The 22,004-nt window shown below is 40.3% G+C and overlaps 2 protein-coding genes across 3 annotated transcripts in view; one reads left to right on the top strand and one right to left on the bottom strand.

Moving 5' to 3' along the window:
* The first annotated feature begins 4,205 nt into the window (after positions 1-4,205).
* Positions 4,206-6,337, top strand: LOC118563601 (beta-1,3-galactosyltransferase 5-like). Its single transcript, XM_036138684.1, has one exon. It carries the CDS (start codon positions 5,018-5,020, stop codon positions 6,140-6,142), a length of 1,125 nt encoding a protein of 374 aa, XP_035994577.1. The 5' UTR covers positions 4,206-5,017; the 3' UTR covers positions 6,143-6,337.
* A 5,596-nt stretch (positions 6,338-11,933) lies between these two features.
* The window catches only part of LOC105926132 (WD repeat-containing protein 46), a 39,769-nt gene continuing 29,698 nt past the window's right edge, over positions 11,934-22,004 (bottom strand). For both annotated transcript variants that reach the window (XM_036138690.1, XM_036138688.1), the window contains exons 11-14: positions 20,001-20,148; positions 19,234-19,424; positions 19,033-19,146; positions 11,934-12,370 (exon numbers count right to left, since the gene is read on the bottom strand). In XM_036138690.1, coding sequence (XP_035994583.1) covers positions 12,251-12,370; positions 19,033-19,146; positions 19,234-19,424; positions 20,001-20,148 — 573 coding nt within the window. In that variant the 3' untranslated portion in view covers positions 11,934-12,250. The remainder of the gene's footprint in view (positions 12,371-19,032; positions 19,147-19,233; positions 19,425-20,000; positions 20,149-22,004) is intronic.

The following is a 22,004-nucleotide window of genomic DNA, read 5'->3' on the forward strand; positions in this document are numbered from 1 at the left end:
TCATAGTTCGTGACCCCGCAGCGACAGCGCATTGATGATGATGATGATGATGATTTTTTCCCCCCCCTTCTTCCTCCCTCTCCGTCCGCGTGCCTCAAACACCCCCCACCCCACCCTAGCGCGAGCCAGACAGCTCTGACGTCATAATGTCTGGGGGACTTGTCAAATTATGCGAGAGAAAAAAAAACGAGATAAACAAGTTAAATAAATTAAAAAAACTGTCCCTTTCAGGTTTCTTTGCTGTGACAGCTTTTGTCGCCTGGCTTGTTTTATTTATGATTAAGTGATAAGTTGATTCCCTGTCCTGTTTTATTCACAGTCTTTAAAACTCGGTTCTTATCCAACTTGATAACAAAGCAGTGCAGGTCAAGGAAATTAAATCCAGGAAACAGTCAGAAAATATCAGGAGATGATTTTATTATTATCATTATTTCTGCAGTCTGCAGAATCATTGAAGTATTAACACACTTCTAAAAGACTGCGGAAGTAATAGATGCAGTCATCTGAAAAAAACGTAGGACCCTATAACTGCTTGTGTTTTGGACATCTGAATATTTGATATTAATTTTACCAATACCATTCAAGTAATATAAACGATAAAAACTGAAGAAAAGATCTTTCATTTTCTGTTAAATCAGGACACCCTCACATTTATTCCTCCTTGAAATGATTGAATTCACTCAGGCGTATCATCACGTGCACATGATAGAACTTCTTTGCTCAGCATTTTTTATTATTATTCTATTTAAATGTTAAACTTTTAGTGCGTTGAGCTCCTGGCGGTTGAGGCGAAAGGGAACAGCTCTTCGATGCCTTTCAGAAAGATGGTTGTTGCTCAGGAGTCTGGTAGGAGATTTTAAAAGATCTCTCAAAAAATGAAATCAGTCATTCTACTGGTGGAAAAAAATAAAAAATAAAGGTATGCAAAACAACCAACAAAATGCCTCTTGGGAATCCAAGCCGGCTCATTGTGAAAGCAGGCTCTAGGATGCTGAAGGAAGCCTCCAAAAGCCCTAAAATGTGATCACAGGGCTCGCAGCAGGCTCTTTTAGTGATGATGACAAAGTATATCCCTGTACAATCAGAAAGTGACTGTTCAAGCTTAACTTTCATGGGAAGTGTGCCAAGTGGAAACCTTTTCTTTGTTGGAAAAATACTAAAGTCAGACTGTTTGACAGAGAAAACGTATAGAAAGAGCATGGCTGCTGCAATAGTGTTCTTTGAACAGATGAGCCCAAAAGAAGAAATATTTGCACACTAGAACAGCTGATATGTTTGGAATAAACCAAACTACAGCACTAGAATTAACTTCACATCATTGGGAAGGACAGAGGTGGAAGTCTCATGGTTTGGGGATACATCACTGCAGCAGGACCTGGTCAGGTCACTATCAAAAAAGTTTACCATCTGTATAAAAAAAAAAAAAAGACCAGAAGCAGAAGTGGACCCTGCACCTTGATCCAAACGTACTAATAAATCCACCAAAGATGGGCTCAATAAATGATGGATGGATATAATTCAAGGCTCTTGCAAATATCCATCTGTGTATGTTTAGTGATATTTATTTTTTTAGAATCAGGATTATCTTCATTTGGCCATGATTGTGTCGACTCACAACATGCAGACATTTGATATACAGTATAAAAAGTGTTTTTAGTGGAGATACAGATTAGAAAAACAATTTATCAGCAGGCGATGTACAAAGGCAGCTTTGGACGGTGCCATCTTGGATGTAATCAGTACAATAAAGTAAAAGTGAAATCTAAAAGCAAAGTCTCTGCTTTTAGGCAAAAATCTGCTATTTTTCAATAGATGATTTTAATAAATACTACAATATAAAAGAAGAAATACTTTATTTCATTGTGCCTAATTTTCCTGTTCATGCATAGAATAGCTCACAAAAATGTAAAAAAAAATTTCACTGGTTTAAATGTTTTAAACACAAAGAGCATTGGGTAGTAACCATTTGTAAGCTAATTCTGTATTTCTATGTGAAGGAAAATAAGAAGTTATGCTTAAAAACCAATTACTATTTCTGAAATTATATTGATAACTGTAGAAATAGCCAACCCAGTGAAAATGATTGAAGAACTTTGTCTTAGGTGTACTAGAGGGTAATTTATTTTTGAAAAGTTTTGTTCAAAAGGAAAAGTCGTATTCTTCATTATACAGTGTGTTTTTTTTTCTTTTATTTTTGACTTCAGTTTCTTAAATATTACAAGATCAGTAAAAAGAAAAAAGAATGTTAATAAAGAAATGTCGGCCTATTGAAAACCATACCAATATATGCATTTAGAACTTGCTTTGGGCATATTTTGCACGAATTTGCAAAAAGCCACGCTGCATGGAGGCCTCTGTGTGACCTGAGGTGCGTTAAGGAAGCATTGTTGGGTCTGGTGTCTATTATCGACAATACTTCAAATATTCTCCATGTGATAAGATAGGAAATTCCTTTATTGTTACAACTGGAAAATTCGGGCATGACAGTAACAGACACAGACCTGCACTCTTTTTCAGTAATGAAAAAACAAGCAAATCTAATCTATTGTTAGTTCTAAAGCAACACAGAAATGAACTTATCAGAAAGGCCAAAAATAAAAGTAAAAATAAATACCAGAGTAATTATTGCACAATTATTGATAATATGGCATTCTCAGGTAAAAAAAAAAAAAGATAAAATATGCATGGTAATCAGTGGGAAAACTGGAAAAACACCAACCTATTTACAGAACAATATGAGATAATACGCATAATAGTACAGAAACATCTCAGAGTAGCTAAGCTGTGTTTAAGTGAACCTTGGCATCTGAGATAGTGTAAACGATTCATGGTTAGATCAGAACCCACGCAACATGTTGTGATCAGTTATTGAATCAGTTGTGAACAGCAGAAATTATAGTGTAACAGCTGCTAGGAAGAGCAATGTGCAGAAGCGCTCCTTTGAGCATCTGGTGTGCAGCAGTCTGTCACTGAACAAGCTCTCCAGCTCTACAACAGCTCCATGCATGGGTGGGAGCTATAGTTCTGGTGAGTTCGCTGGCCAATCAAATACATGATACTGGGGTTATGAAAGCAGATGTTAGTACCTTTGACAGTGTGCCAAGCTCAGGTAGAAAACGTAATCTGCATCTAGATAACGCTAGCGTCGGTTGAGGGAGGAGTATAGTGCACTCACATTTTCCGCTAGATGGCCGTGCAAACTTTGGTCTGAATGACACACAATGGAGCAACACCAGCAGATCACATGGTACCCCAAATAAACAGCCTGTGGAAACTTTATACACCGCACCTAAACCAGCTTGGATTTTGTGCGTCTCCACTCCTCCTGCAAACTCTAGGACCTTGATCTCCAAAGAGTTTTATCACTGATCAATTGCTCAGGGCTCAAACAGTATTACAAACTTGTATTTGGAATACTGTTTGTATTACTAAAATAAAAATATCACGAACATAAAGTATATTCTGAGATTAAAGTCCTTGTGATACTGTTTAAGTGACTGATTCTAACTGCAGATTTGCCACATTCAACATGGCGGACGCTCTGACGCATCCGCAGCATAGACAGTCACAGAACCCGCCCAACGAGGCCTATGTCTATGGTGTTGACTTGTAATATTACAAGTTTATTTTTGTATCCCTTTAGCTTCATTCTCATGAATTTATTCTCCTAAAGAATAAAAATATTTAAAATAATCTAACCTGGCCCTATTACCCCAGAGTGAAATAATTCTGCAAACTGTGATTATTCTGGAAATGTTCCCCCTTAATTCTCATAATATGATGTTTTTATCATAACATTATCACTTTGTTTGTTTATTTTTACTTTTATTTCTCATATTATTAATTTTACCTCTTTAATACTCACCCAAAAAGTCTGTTCCTAAAGGTTCACATGTGACACGGTTTTATGAAATAATGAAGACCACAATGTATGTGTGTGTGTGTGTGTGTGTGTGTGTGTGTGTGTGTGTGTGTGTGTGTGTGTGTGTGTGTGTGTGTATTTATTGCAGCACAGGAATGAGCCATCTTCTCTGATCCACGTTCACAAAAGCAGAACTCAACTTTTTTCTGCCACATACAATATGGCGGTGACGTTGACGTGCGAACCTGCGCCCTATGACGCGTCTACGTATATATGTCTGTGGTGTTGACAACCAACCTGGATTTACCCTACCCCGAAATAGCCACTAGGTGTCGCCCAAAGCCTCCAGGTGTTATTGGAGAGGACGTCACTAGGTATCCCAGGAGAGCCTGACCGACGCATTACGAATCACAGCCAAATAATTTCATACACCCCTCTCTCTTGTTTTGATTTTGATGTTTCCATCGGTGTGGAACCGTCCCGTCCGTATTTTAAACGTTGCATGTACCGGATACGCAAGGAGAGGCTTGAGGACATCTGAACCTCATTGTCTGCACGGAGCCGCTTTCGCCATGGCAGCACGTGTGTGTTGGTGTGATCGAAAGAAGTAACTGTAAATGATGGGATTAATCTCTGAGAGAAAGGCGGTTTTTTCCTCCTCCCGCTTTGAAAGCTCAACCTATGAAATTGACAGTGCCGACCCAGGAATATCGGTGCGCCGCAGTAGGAAATCAGATCTCCCATCAGTTTGTGGAAGAGCATCTTTGAAGAATTAAAAGCCTTTGCAGCAGGGGACCGGGAAACTGCACATAGATTTTTTTTTTTTATATCAGCATGACCTCCCCGTTGCATTAAAAAGCCGGGTTGAAAAACAGCTCCGGGGCGCTGCAAGATCGATCGCGCAATTTGTGCGCAACCGCACATTCTTCCTCACCAAACTCTGACGGGCTGCCGCGGAAACGCTGCCCGGACCTGCCGCAGGGAAATGTGTAAAGGGTAGAAGAGGTGAGGACACTCACACACAAAAAAAAAAAAAAAAAAAACGCGCACGACAGAGAAATGCGTCCTCACGCAAGGCCACGGTAAGAGAGGAACGCGACGAGAAGCCCAGAGATTATTTTTTTCTTCTTCTTGGTGGCAACGGCGGAGGAGGAGATGATGATGATGATTACGGTCGGAAGGGGATTTTGCAAACCCAGATTAGGAAAGCGCGGAAACAGGACCGGGTTCGTCTCGTCCCTGTGCGGGATTCTGGCGTGCGCCGCAGTGTTCGCGCTGCTCTTCGTGGACTTCATCGAGACGTGGGTCACCTCGCTGGGAATGAGCAGCGCCGTGGAGCCGCATGCCGCCATCATCTCGCCCCAGAGCCTCCCTCCATCCAGACCCGAGGAGTTCCTGCTCATGCCCAGCCCGCTGGTGTGCCAGCGCGCCAAGCCTTACCTCATCACCTTAGTGACCTCCGCGCCTGCCAACCAGCGGGCCCGCCAAGCCATCCGAGACACCTGGGGAGGAGAGGTGGAGGTGCGGGGTCTGCGGGTCATGACCCTCTTCATGGTGGGCGTGTCCTCGGACCCCGGTCTTGGAAAGCTGCTGATAGAAGAAGCCCGGGAGAAAGGAGACTTGATTCAGGGACGGTTTTTGGACTCCTACTCCAACCTCACTCTGAAGACCCTGGCTATGCTGGGCTGGGCCCGCAGGTTCTGCCCTCAGGCTCACTTCGTGGCCAAAGTGGACGATGATGTTTTCTTCAACCCCAGTGCCCTCCTGCACTTCTTGAACAAAAGCCAGAACCCTTATGAGCAAGGAGACCTGTACCTTGGTCGGGTCCATCTCCATGTGGCTCCAAACCGTGACCCGGACAGCAAGCACTACCTCCCTTCGGGGGCCTACCCGTTGTCTGTGTTTCCCGACTACTGCAGTGGCACAGCCTACGTCTTTTCCCGCTCTGCGTTGCTCAAAGTCGCCCTTGCAGCCTCAGCATCACCTCTATCCACACCTTTACCCCCCGAGGATGTATTTGTAGGACTCTGCGCCCACGCCGCCGGAGTTCGGCCCACGCATTGCCCTCTCTTTTCCGGAGGCCCCCCTGTGCCGTACGGGCGCTGCTGCTATCAGACCATGGTGTCTGTCCACCAAATCACACCCAGGGAGATGCTGGATTACTGGAAAGATGTCCATTCCTCCCCCACATGCTCCTGGCTGAGTCAGCGTGCTTCTTTGGGTATGTGCAAAGTCAGGGCAATGCTGGGCTCAGCCCTGGGCCTGGAGCAACGACTGTGACTCTTACAGGAACTCGCGGGCCACGCATAGCCGTTCTACAAACTGTGAATCTACCTGCACTGAGTATCTAGGTCTATTGTCATTTTTTTTAGAGCTTTATTTTTATAAGAACGTCACATTATTATTTAGAAAACAGGATGATTTCAGGTTTTCTAGGTCTTTGTCTCACGTCATCTATAGCTTTGTCAACATGCAGCACAATTCAAAGCATGCTGCTTATACAGCTGCTCATGATGAATACACGTAGGAAAAATGCTTTATGTCCGATATTTAAAATGCTGCCGGCCTAGTGTATTTACCCACAAGCAGTCTGTTACCAGATCCTTTGATGATAGGACGTAGTCTAAAAGGCTAAATGCATGAATTTGCAAAACCAAACCAATAGATTCTGTTTAATCTAAGAACACAAATTAACTCCTCTGGGGGGAAAAAAATACTTTAAAATGCAAGTTTTTTTTTTATTTATTTACTGTAGGCATGATATTTTAATGAAGGTAATGACAAGTTCAGGTTATTTTTTTTTTTTTTTTTACAGCTGGTTTACTTTGAGGCTAGAGACAGAAACGGATGCGTCTGACAGCTGTAATACAAATGAAGGGCGGCACCTTTAACTTCTCTGTTAACGGTCCAATCATTTCACTAAGGACGCGCTACACTACTGGTGTGCCATGGTAGACAAAGACAATAGACAAATATTTATTATATTAGGAAATGTAGTATGTTTACATTTGCCAAGGGGGGATTTTTTTTTCTTCCATTTTCCTTTACCTGGAAATGTACGACTCAAATTCTGGCACCAATAAACAACCTCATGTGAGATAAAGTCGGTCTGCTTCCTTTCCTTTCAGGAGTCTTTCCTTCCTCTCCATGCTAGATAAACAAAACAAGGCTGAGGGAGGATACGAATCCAAACCAGACAATTTACTTTTGAGAAAATACTGAGTTTCATCAACAAATCAACATGATCAAACCAGCTCTAGTTGTTTAGAAAACTCAGCTGACGTCAACACAACTTACCCATGACCAGAGTACAGAAGGCATCCATTGAGCTTAGGAAGTAATTACTTCAGGCCACATTATCCCACAATTACACAAAGACATATACCCTTTGTTTTATTCTGAGCATAAAGCATTTATAGTTAATTATTTACAGTTTGCAGACGAACGTAGTTCAGAATTGTAACAATGTTCTTTTATCAAACGTTTTGTCGCTTTAAGGTCAGCACAGCTACGCCGTTCCCTGACTTGGAATTCAGGGGATTTCTTTTATACAGTTATGCTCATAACTGTTACATAAACGTTATACTTATTTGTATTTGGCTTCTATCAAACTATTCCTTAAACTTCTTTTTCCTGGTTCAGTTGTTATAGAAGTACATTGATAACTGGGTACAATCAGATTGCTACATTTACTAGGGATTTTCTCTTAATCTACTCTAGGTCAAAATCGTCTTAAAATATAAAGGAGCTGCGAAAAAGTATTTATTCCCTTATAGAAAATTTTTATGTGTGCTTTTGGGCCTCATGTGCATTTGCAGACTAAAAAAAGACAGATCAGAGATAACCTGAGTAAATACAAAATAAAATTTGCAAATGATGATACATGTCCTCCATCCATCCGCCTGTACCCGCTTATCCAGTCGGGGACACGGAAAGGAGGGGTGGTCTTCGACGAGCGAGAGTAGGGGAACACCCTGGACAGGTCGCCAGTCCATCACAGGGCTATGACACATTTAATGAATGGAGAGGAAAAGAAAAAAAACTACCAAGCCCAATGTGGCTTTATGTAGAAAAAGAAAATACTCCCCAAAATCAATAACTTGGCAGTAAAACTGCCATCAAGCTTCTGTGATAGCCGGGAATGAGTCTTTTACATCACTGCGGAGAACACTGGTCCCACTGCTGTTTGCAGAATTGTTTTACTTCAGTCACAATGGAGGGTTTGAAGATGAACAGCCTGCTTAAATTAATGCTACACCATTTCATATTGTTATATTCTTCCCCGTACCCCGTCTACGGTGAAACACCATCAGTGGACCCAACTCTTTTTACCCAGTCAGGCGACCCCCACTTACTTATTACCTTGAATGTAGGACGCATAAAACAGACAAGTATACTTTTAGTTATATTTTATCTACGTAAAGATAGAGAAACAGTTACAGTCACACCAGCGCTAATGGGCTCTTGATCGGCAAGAAGCCCCAATTGCTCATCACACAAACATTATATAGGGATCTAGGTACACACCCATGCAAGGCCTGTACACATCCAAACTGTGACATCAGCAGAGAAACTGTGTCACCTCCGGGGTGGTATCTGATAGATACAGTATGTGCCAATCTTTTGGGTCAGTGCGCCATGCAGTTCCGGGATAAACAGCTCGTTCCACTTGACCTCGTTGATATCCTAACAATATCCTATGTAATGTCCTTATTCTGCAGGTTTGGAGAGAAACAGACGTGTGGATACTGAAATTTAGAGATTTATCACACAAAATAAAACATTTTAAGCCCTTGTGTTGTGCACTTGGAGTTTTAAGAGGAGCAGAAAATTTGATTGTAGTCGGTCCAGGAGCTGCGTAAATATCTTTCTTTTTGGGTCCTACCTTTCAAGCCGCTCAGTTTACTCTGTTTTCTATCATGTTTTGAACAATTATGTCACAGTATTTGCTCCGGAACTGCTAAACAACGTCATGGACTTCCAGCTTACTAGTCTTGGAAATCCATTTTTTTTTTTTTATTCCTTGGAGCAATTTTGTAATCCAAGCTGAAGGATACCGAGGCTACAAGTGGATAAGTCGAAAATTATGGGTTGTTCATTGCGCTGTCCCCCAGCACACTCCAAAAATGGTCGAACGGGGTGGAGAGGAATGCTCTGCGACTGGAGCGGGGCGGGTTGTGAGGTGCCACCTTTAGACTTAAAAAGACAGCACCAAAATGAGTTGTTCTCAGACACATGTCAGAACAGGGGTAAAAAGAGAGAATGTGGGGGTAAATTAACAGGAACTCAGACCAAAGCATTGCAGTTCCTCTTTAGACCACAACTGAATGATTTCAATGTGAAAAGGAGTAACTGAAAAGCATGTCCCCTTTAATCAAAAACATTTATAATGCAGGTAATTCATGATTTAACAAAGGGGACAATCGTTTCTTTTCTCCATAGTCAGGCTGGTTTGGTTTGTTTTTTTTTCCTCCCCTTCTTAAAATTATTATTAAACCGGTTGACATTTACTTGGGTTCCGATTTTAAAATTTGTTTGACGAACGGAAACATTTCATTGTGATTAAAACAAAAACTGCATGAATCTGCAAATGGGCAAACACTTTCATTGCTCTGTATTTAGCCACGATAAGCATGTTTTAGAAATTTGGTGAGACAATCACATCAATGAACAGAGTGCCAACTGAAGCACGGTGGTGGTGGCATCATACTGCGGGAGTGTTTCACTTCCCATTGGTGCTGTTGCATTGCACATATGGTATATGGAATATGAAAGGAGAAAGATCACCACCAGATTCTTCGACTTGACCTGGAATATTGTAACCTGACCCTAGCCAGATGGATTTCGCTCCGCCTAGCTCCACTCATCCATCTGGGACTGATCCATAGGAATGGCGTTTCAGAAGGCTGGGCCTTATCAAAAATCCTTGCATATGATTGGATAAGCCACTTGTCTGTAATCTTTATCGACGTGCTATTTCAACCACTCACACCGAAGCCAAACCGTGACGCTGATGAGAGTGACGCAGGAAAAAAATAAACTTTTTTTTTTTTTTTTTTTTATGTGTTTGCGGCTCTAGTGGCACATGTTTTATTGACAGTGAGCTGACAGGAAGAGGGGGGAAGACAGGCGGCAAAGCGCCGCGGGTCGGAGTCGATCCCGGACTGACCGCGTTGAGGACTAAAGGCCTCCTAATATAGTTCGCGCTAACTGCTCCGCCACGGACACGCCCCGGAAAACAAAGCTTGCCAAATCCGGTCGGGAGAAGGGCGAAAACATCGTTTCCACCAACAAAAGCCTTCAGAGCCGTTCTCTGTTCTTTTAATAAAACAATATTAGGTAGATTGGACAACACGGAAGAAATAGCAGCATCAATGTTAACGCTTGCTTCCTCGATGTGAGCCGCCATTGTTGTCTAAATCAAAACAGTCTCACTGTCGCTTCTTTACTACGTCACATCTATGAAACTCCAGCCCTGCGTCCTGATTGGCTAGACAATAAAATTGGTTGAAGAAATCACTCTCTAAGGAAGATGTCCCAGATGGATGTGAGTGAAGCTAGGCGGAACGAAATTCATCTGGCTAGGGTCAGGTTAGAAATATTGACTCTTACTCACAAATGAGTGTTGAAACAGCGACCGTAAACAGACACATCAAAACTGGAATTGAAATTTATAACACACTATTAATTAGCCAGATCCATGCCAGAAAAACACAAAAGCTGGAATTATCCTTTCCTCTGTATAAAATTTTACCTTTACAGATTTAAACATCACTGAACTTAGTTAATGAGACAAAACCTGTTTTTTTTTATATCCGCTTTAGGCAAACCAGAATAGCTTGATCTGGTCACTTAATAGCTGCACCCAGAAGTATTCATAGCCCTGGTAGATTTAGATCTAAAGTCATCTTTTAACTTGACTAATACGTTTCTTCTGACTGGCGGTATTGTTGATGTTTTTGGAGTGGTCCAGCCAGAGTCCACATATGATAGAGAATCTGTGGAAGGAGGTAAAGATTAGGGTTACGGTAGGAATGCCCTCCAAACTCAAAGGCTTAGAACTCATCAACAAAGATTGAGGAGGTGCTAAAGTGCAAAAATCAGGTCAGCAATTATAAGAAAGCTTTGATTGCTGTTACGACAAAAAAGCTTCCCCCCACCATTTACTACTGAGATGAATATAAATAATTTATGACACACCCATTTTTAAAAAATAAAAATAAAAACAGCTAAATTGAGTTGAGAATTATACCACTTAATTGCATTATCTTTTAGAAGATACTAGTTCCAATTTCTATGTTAAATGTTAACATCTTTAAATCTAAGTCTTCCAGATGTATTAATCATTTTTGGCTTAACCGAAGGCATGCATTTTTCTTTTAAAGGTTTTAAGTGCCTGTATTTTAATATTTTAACAGATTCTGATAAGACAGGTGTGAATTTAAATGTGTTTACAGCTGCATTTGCCATAAAGTTGTTATATTCTAGTATTTAAAGCTAGGGTCGGCGATTTTTCTGGAAGTTTCCCCAAGTCCCTTTTTGAATAACTGCGCATGCGCAAGACCGGCTTTCCGCTCTTCAGGGGAATCGCGTCTTAAAAATCTCCCAAATCCACTCTAGTCTTAATTCTTTCTACTGAGGTCTTCCTGTTCTTCTCGTAAAAGTCAACGCGGTTTGCTTCTTGTGACTCTCAGCCATGTTCAAAGTCTGCAGTGAGAGCAGCGGAGCTACAATGAACGGCTGACTGCTAACCTAGCTGCTAACCTAGCTGCTAACTTAGTGGCTAACAAATCCACGCCCTTCGGACCGAGCGGCATTGATTGGTTAGAGTTTTTACAGACATGCAGCTCCCACAGAAAACAATGTTTTAAACCTCCTTTTTGTGAATTCATTATGGATTTACTACTTTTTAGGATGGAAGGACCATTTTACCCAGTATTACAAAAAGTGTTTCTGAACAGGATTACCAGCTTTAACTCTATTTAATTTAATTGCATGACGGTCTGTTAATTTTGTTTCTATAACAGTAAAACGAATCGCATCAGCAAAAGAACGACAACTGACAAGGTCAAACATGTATGGAAATTTTTTTTAGTACAAAAAGAAAAATCTAGGTGACAACCAATGCCAGCTATGGTCCATCCAATGATCATAAACAGCACCTGCTTTAGGCGACAGTCAATAAGTAGACCGGACCAACCGGTGCACTCAACATCGATTTCATGGACTGTTTCCCATCAGATTCCAGCCCAAAGCTGCGCAGAACAAGAATCTCTGCTGTTGATGTTGCCCCGGCAGACCAAAAAAAAAAAGGAGTTTCCATTGTGAAGGTCAAAGATTGCTCCCACAGAATGTCATTGCATTTTGAGTTGCACAAAGAGTCCTTTTCTACTTTCTGAACCTTTCCAGAGCAGATTTTTTGCTGGACAGAGCTCCTTTCTTCTCCTCCATCTTCTTTCGCTCTTCCTCCATTTTCCTTCTGTCCTCCACAGTTTTCCTAATAACGTCCTAGAACAGCCAGAAAAATCAAGAAACAACATGGATACATTATGGACAATAATTAAGGTAGTTTTACTGACATGAATAAGGTCTACAAAGATGGATAAAGTGAAAATGAAAAAGTATCCTCAGGTAATGGATGAGTAAATTAATATTGCATGAAGTGTTTTAGAGGAATAAAGCCCTGATCAAATTCTCCATTCCTCAGACTAATAAAGAACTTGAGGTGTATGGAGATTTAGCACCTTTAAAAATATCCATCCCTGGTTGAGCTTTTATCACATTTGTTATATTAAAACCACAAACATCAATACCTTGTATTGGGATTTTACATGATAGACCAACACAAAGTAGTACATGCTTGTGAAGTTAAAAGAAAATAAAAAGATTTTTTGCTTTTAACAAATAAACAGCTTTTTTGCAAAAAAAAAATTATATATGAGGCATGCATTGGCACTCTATTCCTTTCCTCTTATACCACTAAATAAAATTAAGAGCCACCAGCTGGATTCAGGAGTGATGAAATTTCCCTAGAGATCACATGTGCTTCATTTAAACTCAGTATAGATACAGTGGTTCTATGAAGGCCTAAAACTGAGCTTCTAGACAATTTTAATGCAAATATTAACATACCATTACAGAGTGACGTACAGGAAACGTCACTTTCCTTCTCCATCCACATTTTAAAGCTGCAATCTAAAGTCAATCTAAAGTCTTGGCTTTCTTTACAGAAACCGCTCTTCCTTACTAAACAAAAAGGATATTTATCTAAAACCTTATGATTAAAAATAGACACAAATACATTAACTGCAATAACACCATGTAAAATTAAAATGTAGATCATCTATATTTTTTGGTTAATGGAGGCTTATAGAGCATTCCCCATGAAGGGTTGACGTAAGACCAAACTTCAAAAAAAATCTCTCAGAGGTGAATCTTTTCTGTCTTTTTCCCAGCATCAAGTCTATGATCCAAAGAGAGCGAATCTCCAGTCTTTTTGGCAGGGGAAAAAGCTCTGTAAAAACTGTGACCTGAACACAGCTTTTCTACTTTCTGAATGACTGGAAAGAAGCGCTATATAAGTTCAGTCCATTTACCATCCCTAAAAGAAATTAAATGGTCTGTAATCTCAATAATAAATTTAGTGGGGGTTCTAACACATCTATACAGTACAGCAAAGATGAAGCAATGAGATTATTAATAATACTTGTGCGACCCCTACAAGACAGGCGTGATATAAGCCAATTCAGTTTCTTAAACCTACCCTCCAGCTAATCAACAAAACCCAAGTTAAATCTCCCAAGTAACCACCCAAATATTTAAATGATCAGGCAATTTGGATCCCTCTCTTGTCCATTTACCTACTAATAATGCTTTACTCTTACTCCAATTTACTTTTGGATGAAGAAACCAGTCCAAGACATCCGACTCTTCTGATACAGCAACAACGTCACATCATCTGCATATGCAGAAAGCTGAATGTAAAGAACTCCCATTAAGTTTTACTCAGGGTAACTTTTTCTAATTTGACGCAATAAAGGTTCACTGCCTAAAGAATACATGCCTGACATTGCACAACCTTGTTGAATATCACTCTTTACATTAAAATGAGCACTTAAACCTGCCTTAACCAAAATACTCTGTGTCCCAAAATGACATCTAGATACTCTCAAATTAATGAGATCTCTCTTATTGATCTGCCAGGGATACAGTGATCAACATGTATAACCCGATGAATCACTTTCCTCAATCTGGATCTTTGAGAAGATCCTATAGTCGGCACACAAACGACTGACTGGTCACCAATTCTTTTTTTTCATAAAGATCCCCCTTCTTGAGAAGAAGTGTGAGCGCAGCTCTACAGCCGCTAAGGGCTGGTTTTCTCCAGGCTATATTGAGAACTTCCAGCACATCTTCAGCCAACACAGGCTATCGTGATTTATAAAACTCCACAGGCAAGCCATCAATTCCAGGAGCTTTACCATTTCCCATGATCAACAGTGCCTCCTGCAGTTCTTTTCCGCAACTCTCTGCAAGTTCTGTCAGCTCTTTTCCATCTTCAGATCAAATGCAATTAATGAGACAATTGTACCCATTTTTTCTATCATTTCTCTAAACTGAAAAAACATTAAGAGCCAGCATCCATTTGGGAAACGTGAATGGACCAGAGCTCCCTGTGCTCTGAGACCTAAAAGATCTGGCAGGTTTATTTATTTATATATTTTTTATCTTTGATTGCCTGAAAATGGCCTTGATTTCCCATGGACTCATGGAAGTTCTGAAGAGCCCCTGTTCTAGTCTCTAAATAGTCGACAGATTTTACCATACTTCTTGTGACATTGTGTGTGTGTTGATTAAAGAACTGTTTAATTCTAAATTTACCAATATCCCACCATTGTTATACAGAAGTAAACGAAATTTCCAAATTTTCCACTGCTTCCAAAAAAAAGGAAAGCCCATTTTATAGAACTGTATGAAAACGTCAGTTTGATTGTAGCATGATTATAGGAAATGTGTTCAGAGAAACCTACCTGAGATAAAATGTCATGATCTAAGTATTTGTGAATCATTCACAAATATTTAGATCATGCAAAGTTTCTCAACCTTTCTCGAAGACTGAAAACATCTGTATTCTGTAGTCCATCAGCAGTCCATGCCATCTTTTTTTTTTTTATAAGTACTAAGCTGAATCAACAAACAACTTCCCATCAGGAAAACAAATCTACAACATTCCTTTTTCCTTTGGCTACTTGTAAAAAAAAAAAAAAAAAAAAAAAAAAAAAAAAAACCCCACCTGTTCCAACATTTTAGTCAATTGCTCTCTTACCATCAGGAACAGATGAGCCAGAAGACACTCACTACCAGAACCTGATTAAGCATAATAATCACATTCTCTTCTACCCTTTTCCTTTACCTGCATCTTTTTAGGTTTTGCTTCTTTGGGATTTTCTTTAATGTTTGGTTATTTTGAAAACACTTTAATCATCTCTACTCATCAATTTATCAACAGCCACTTCCTCCTGCAACCCCTTCCTGTGTAGCTGTTAAACTAATTTCCCTCACACACTGAGGCAAAAGTAGAAGCAGCATCAATGTTTTCTGAAATGCATTTTTAACGATCCACACAAGTTCAGCCATGTTTTTAATCTATTCAGATCAACCGCAAACAGGCTTGAATCAGAGGCAGCCAGACTTTCGCGATTCGACACCTAAACAGAAGTCAACTTTTTCCAAGTCTGGCGGCTCGCACTTGAGATACTTTAGGTCAGTGACTGACTTAATGCTATTCCTGACTGCATCCAATGCGCTTTATTTCTGTTGTTGGGAAAACAGTGTAATCAAACCCATCAACTTTAAATGTCACTACCATGTTCAGCTCCTGTTTTTTTTTTAATCATATAAACTGGTCTTCTGAAGGAAACGGCATGCCTCAACTAATTTGCAGCCTGCGGTGAACGCTTTAATATGTGACAGCTCCTTCAGCAACACATCATTGCTGATAAAAGGTGGCAAACTAGACAGTAGTGCGTTTGCATTTCTTTTTAAATTCCCCTCAACTATGCTATTCACCTTGTTAACAGAATCCAGAAACATATGGCAGCATTTATCATTCTGAAAGCGGCCTTCTTGCTCTCACATCCAACAAGCTCCACTACAGCCAGTCTCACAAAAACCCAAATAAAAATAAATTAATTAATAAATCCACGCCACCCGGTACTTTAATACTACGTCAACTCCTAAAAACCTTCAGATCTGTTACTTTTTCTGGCCATCAGTTCTTGAGACATTAGGAAACGCTCACCTTTGTTCTACTCCTAAAGCGCAACAGACGCTTACACATGGGCACAAGAATGAAAAAGGATAAAATAACATTCATGTGACAGATTGGCCTAGTCAAAGTCCAGACCAAAATATGAGGCAAGACTTGAAAAAGTAATTATCTGAATTTAATCAAGCAAATTTGAGATATTTTTGCAAAGCAGAAGGGCAAAACTTTTACCACCTTGATGTTAAAATAATGTAATAGCAGGAAATGGGGGTCTGAACTGTTTTTCGAGCACAAAAACCACACACCACATTTTGCAGATTGCATTTGTGCAAAGAGTCTGAAAACTATACATCCTCTCCCTTCCACTTCACAACTACCCACTACTATCAGCTGGTTATGGCCAGTGCTGTAATCTTTGATCATGTTTGTTGAGGGAACAGCATCACTGTGCAGGATTGTAAAAGGCTTGATAAGCTCATCAGAAAATGTGTGTTTATGATGGGTGGGAGAGTGGACTCTGGTGGGGAAGACGATGAGGTGACTGATGCGGGGGCATTCCTCGACAACTGCAGACACCCTCTGGAAGAGACTGCGGCAGCTCAGGGAAGATCTTTCATTGCCACTGCAGTAGGATAGTACAACACCTCCTGCTGACCTTAAAAATCTCTAGTATGACTGATATTATTGCACTGTATTTTTCTGTGATTTTTAGGTGCTACCAGGAGCATAACATTTCCCCTGTGGGGGATTAATGAAGTGTTTATCAATCTTTTATCCGTCTACTTTATTTTGGTCTATCACACAGAATCCCAAAGAAAGCTTATGGTTTTAATGTAAAAATGTGGAAATGTTACTGAGCTGCAAATATTTTTACAAAGTGCTATATAAACATCTTGTCTTTCCATAAATTAAGAAAAAAAAACAACAAAAAAAACACAGCAACTCAGAACAGTCCAACTGGTTTTGTTGCACGTGAGTAGGGATGGGAATCGAAAACTGGTTCCTGTTCAGAACCGGTTCCGTGTGTACCAATTCCATGGCACCGTTTGGCAGCTCGCTTAACGATTCTCTTATCGATTCCAGGTAGCACCAGAGCCGGGAAGCATGACATACGTCACGTTTTTACGCAAGTTACGCACACAGCGTTCAGTTAGCAAGTACGACGTGACCAGGCGTAAGTCTGGAAAAGCAAAACAAAACAAAAATGACGCCCCATCGGGTAAAGCGCTTGAAAGTCCGGTCAACAAGGAAAAATCCGGGGATCATTAGCTATACCTAAAACTAATACGTTTGTGGTGATTTCATGAATTTAGCATTATTCAATAAGAAAATAAAAGCCTAAATTGTCGTCTCGATCACTGGCTATGGGGGTGGCTATTAGTGCCCGACATCACATTCTGTGACGTAATGTCGCGGTAAGGCACTGCGCTCTACAACAACAATTGTTTCGGATTTCCAGAGGACTTCACCATTGAAATTCACGAGAGCTATTGTGGAAGCAACAATGTCCACGTGCATGGCCTTTGGATGTTGTAAAACATCGGGTAAAAGTGGAAAAAAACAGTTTTTTCACCTTTCCGAGTCATCATCCACCACCGGCTCTTTTGTTGGATTACCAACTTGCAATCGAACGTCTGGCCAGAGAGAAAACACGTCGACTGAAGCCAACATTTCGAAGAAGAATGTCTTCAAGATGACATGAGAGCGAGACTCTTGGTAGGTTTTTCTTTTTTATGATGTAGAATTTGGCGGAACATTTGTGTACTGACCAGATCGGCGGAGGGATACGACACACTTCGATAGAATGCTCACTGTTTCGAAGCCCACTTATTTTATGAGACTTTGGTCTTATTTTTTCTAAAGTCGCTAAATTTCATGAGTTGTGGGGTTGCATTTTTTTTGGGCTTGTTTCTGAAAGTGAAGTGGCTTGTTTGGGCTCTAAACTAAGTGATGCTGAAATATCCCTCCGCCTCATAACGCACTGTGGCTCATCCTGACAGGAGCAGGGAGTAAACTCAGAAAGAGCCGGTCTCCTCGTATTTTCTGCAGTTTACGGTTGCAATAACTGATGATAACTGCTGGAAGTAGATTAGGCGGTACAGATCACCATTTTGAGCAGAGATTGGTTCTAAAGATGAGTTTTATACTCATAACACTGCAGAGCCCAACCTATAAACCGTACTTTAATGTTTATTTGTTGTCTTTTTATGTCTCTAAAATGTTAAATTAGTATTACTTTAAATTTAAATGCTTAATACCATGTCTATTTTTGTTTAAGAGGTTAAAAAAATTTCCCCAAATTGGAATCGATAAGAGAATCGATAAGGAATCAAATCCTTTCACAGAATCGATAAGGGAATCGGAATCATGAAAATCTTATCAATTCCCAACCCTACAAGTGAGCCAGTGCAGCTCCTGTGCACCTAGAGAAGCTGAAATTAAACTTAAAAGTGTAATTCACCCCCATTCCAGAGCCTTAACTCCGCCCAATCTCATACTTGAAAAAAATGTGCCGATTGAGGACGGTGCCCAGTAGACCCAGAAGTATCTGGGGGTGGGGCTGGGGGATGGTCTTGGCTACTAGTAAAAGCTAAATAAAGGCAAAATAAACTAACTGAATGCTAAGCTAATAAATCTCTAACCTGAAAAACAGATACTGACACGTCCGATTCTCCTGGTCACGTCACAAAACGTTTTGAACCAATAGCAATAACTGATGTGAAAATCAATGAAAGACACCCGTTGAGCCTTAGAGGGGCGCCACACTGACAGTTTTACAACAAATATACAATAATTTGTCAAAATATTGATCAGGATATATAGACAGCAGACAACAATATTAACAGTTTACTGGCAAAAAAGCTGATTTTGGGGTGAGTTACCCTTTAAAGCAACTACTTACCCTCTGGTCCTCATGGGCCACTTGCTTCTTGCGCCTTTCAACACCACCAGCAGAACTGCGACCTTTTTTCTTAAACTTTGGAACAAATTTCTCTTTGGCAAGTGGATCAAAGCCCTAAAAAGATAAGGCTAATGTTTTAGCAGAATGAACATAACTATATATAGATATATAAATATATATACATGTATATAAATAACTGACCAGAGCGTCGACTCTGACTTGATGCTTCTGCTCAAAGGTAGTTTGATCAATCTGACCCAGCTCTGTGGGGTCCAGAGTAATGAGCTCTGGCTGAATCTTCTCCAGCAAAGCCTTGACCTCCCACTCCTGCCTCTGTTTTGCACTGCGGTATGGATTTGCATCCAGGCCATCGAAGTTAGGCTCACCAGCCCCTGTGATCGCAAATAGGACCAAAGTATATAAACACAGAGCAAAAAAAAAAAAAAAAAAGAAGAGGTTAATTTTTATACGATAATACATCCATTTAAAATCGAAAAACAATGCCTGATGCTTTAGGTCATAAATGATTGCGTAATCTTGTCTTAGAGTGACTAAGCTACTGAAGCTGCTAGGATTGCATGAGGTAAACGTGCTGCATCAGACACCAAAAAACTGGAGCAAAGTTTGGTCTCGCTGGTTTGCGGTTGGTCTTTGACTTTTCATTGCAGCGCTGCATACATGCATGAAAACGTTCATCCGCTCTGACGAAAAACTGAATGCATGATAGATAAAAATTTTATGTTCAAACACAGAGGTAATTTAAGATATAATTCAAACACTTTGGTCAGAAATTGTGTAGATACACAAAGGTTTTGCTGCCATGCTACAAATAGCCCTCCAAATGCAGATTTTAGACATCAAAGGTTTGCTAGAAAAAAGGTTTTCGACACTTGCAGAAACTTTCAAGGCAGTTGTGCATGAAAGCAAAAACAATGCAAAGGTTGATAGGTGATAAAGACTAGCCTGACCTGGTACAAGCATGCTGGTGAAACCCTCTCCGTGCCCAACTCCGAGGACGTCCTCAAAGGGACAAAAGTGCAGCCCCCAAACCGATCCCCGGACTCGGTGAGCCATGTAGGGTTTAGTGACTGGCGTGCTCCACACATCCCTGTACACCTGCAGGGAAAAATCCAATGAAGGGGGAAAAAAAGGAAACTAGCCTTTACTGAAAGGATTTATGCATTACTCTTTCTATATAACAAAGGGAATACAAACTGAAAATGTCCTTGCTTATGATTTTCAATCTGTGCAAATATGTCAACTCTGTCAGACATCTACGTAAACTCATCATTGAACACGAATGCTAAACAACTTATGGCTTTCAATGATTTATTCTCAGATTATTGCAGAGTATGGAATGTGTCCTCTCACTGACAGATAAAACTGGTAGACTATAAGTATTGAACACATCACAGGGTTTTCAGCAACTGGCTGGTGGGACTAGATGTTTCTAATCCACCCTGTCCACACATGAAAAGCAGTCAAACCACACATGTCCAAATATGATAAAAAGGGAATGACACAGGGGGGAAAGCATCACAGAAATGTATTTAATGCTGTGTTCAAAAGCCTTTCTTGGTGACGTCAGCTTCAAGCCCTCTCCAGTATGGAGAAACTAGTCACATCCATTGCTCAGGTGTGATTTTGGTCTAATTTTTTTCACTGTCTTCAAAAATGTCTAAGATTTTGTGGGCTTCTTCTAAGATTATTTTCATAGAGTTTCTACAGGATTGAGGTCAGGCGACTGACTGAGCCGTTCCATCAGATTCATTTAATTTCTCTGAAACCAACTGAGTATCCTAGGCGAAGTTTTTCGGATCATTGTCTTGCTGAAACATCCACCTCGAGTTCATCTTCATCATCCTGGCAGATTTATTTATTTTATTTTTTTTTAAATCAAGAATGTCTTCATTTTTCAGTTATATGTCATTTGCCAGCGCCATATGCTATTCCACTCCCATTCTTCATTGTTGGTACTGTGTTTCAGAAGTGATATGTCGTGCCTTTTGACCTCCAAAGAGTTCGGTTTTGGTCTCATCTGACCAGTCCATCTTCACAGGCTTTTGCAGATGTTCAGCAAACCTTAAACACAGTTGAAACATGCTTTTTTCCGACAGGAACAGAGTCTTGTGTGTGAGGCTACATGCAGGCCGTGGCGGTTGAATACATTACCGGTCGTTTTCGGCTAATTCCAGGTTTTTCTGAAGCTTTGTTCAAGTGCTCCTTGGGTCTGGGACAACTCTTCTGATCATTCTTTTCATTTCTCTGTCTTACAGGGGGCACTCTGGTCATGGCTGGTTTATGGAGTTATAGCCAATGATTTTCTTTCCACTTCCACATTATGAGCCCAAAATCTCTCACTAGGATCTTTGATAGTTCAGAGATGTTTCTATAAATTTAATATCAGTATGTTTTGCAACAATAAGGCAACAAAGGTCTCAAAAGACACCTTCGATACCCTTTTACCCAGTGTCACTCAACTTGTTGATACATAACTAAATTTAACGACTTCCGTAGTTTGTTGACTTTGCACGTCGACTGGACGGGTTAGTTTATCGATATCTGGTGAGAAAACCCAGTTGTTTATAAAATTGGTTATGTTTTTCATTACTTATATTGCTTGCTTTAAGTGTGACACAGCAAGCTGAAGAAACCCTGTGCGTTTATTGCACCATAGACAACGTTGCGGCTAAATATTTGACAGAAACTCATGGCAGCGGGGGAATAAAATATGTTATGGGTGATGCATTACGGGTCAGGGATTACAACACCACAATAAACTACTTGAACATAAATCTATTCACTGTCACCAACATGTTAGTAGATTTTTTTTTTGTCTGATCAGTGGAAATTCTTTCATCAGCTTGTCTTCCTTCAGCAAAAGCCTTGCAAAATTATTACTTTATAAACAAATGACATCGTGCCATTCTCTCCTGTCTTGTTGTCATGCTCCTGTCAAGCTGCCTGGGTGT

This window comes from Fundulus heteroclitus, chromosome 1, assembly GCF_011125445.2.
Source record: "Fundulus heteroclitus isolate FHET01 chromosome 1, MU-UCD_Fhet_4.1, whole genome shotgun sequence".
NCBI classification, from domain to species: domain Eukaryota; kingdom Metazoa; phylum Chordata; class Actinopteri; order Cyprinodontiformes; family Fundulidae; genus Fundulus; species Fundulus heteroclitus.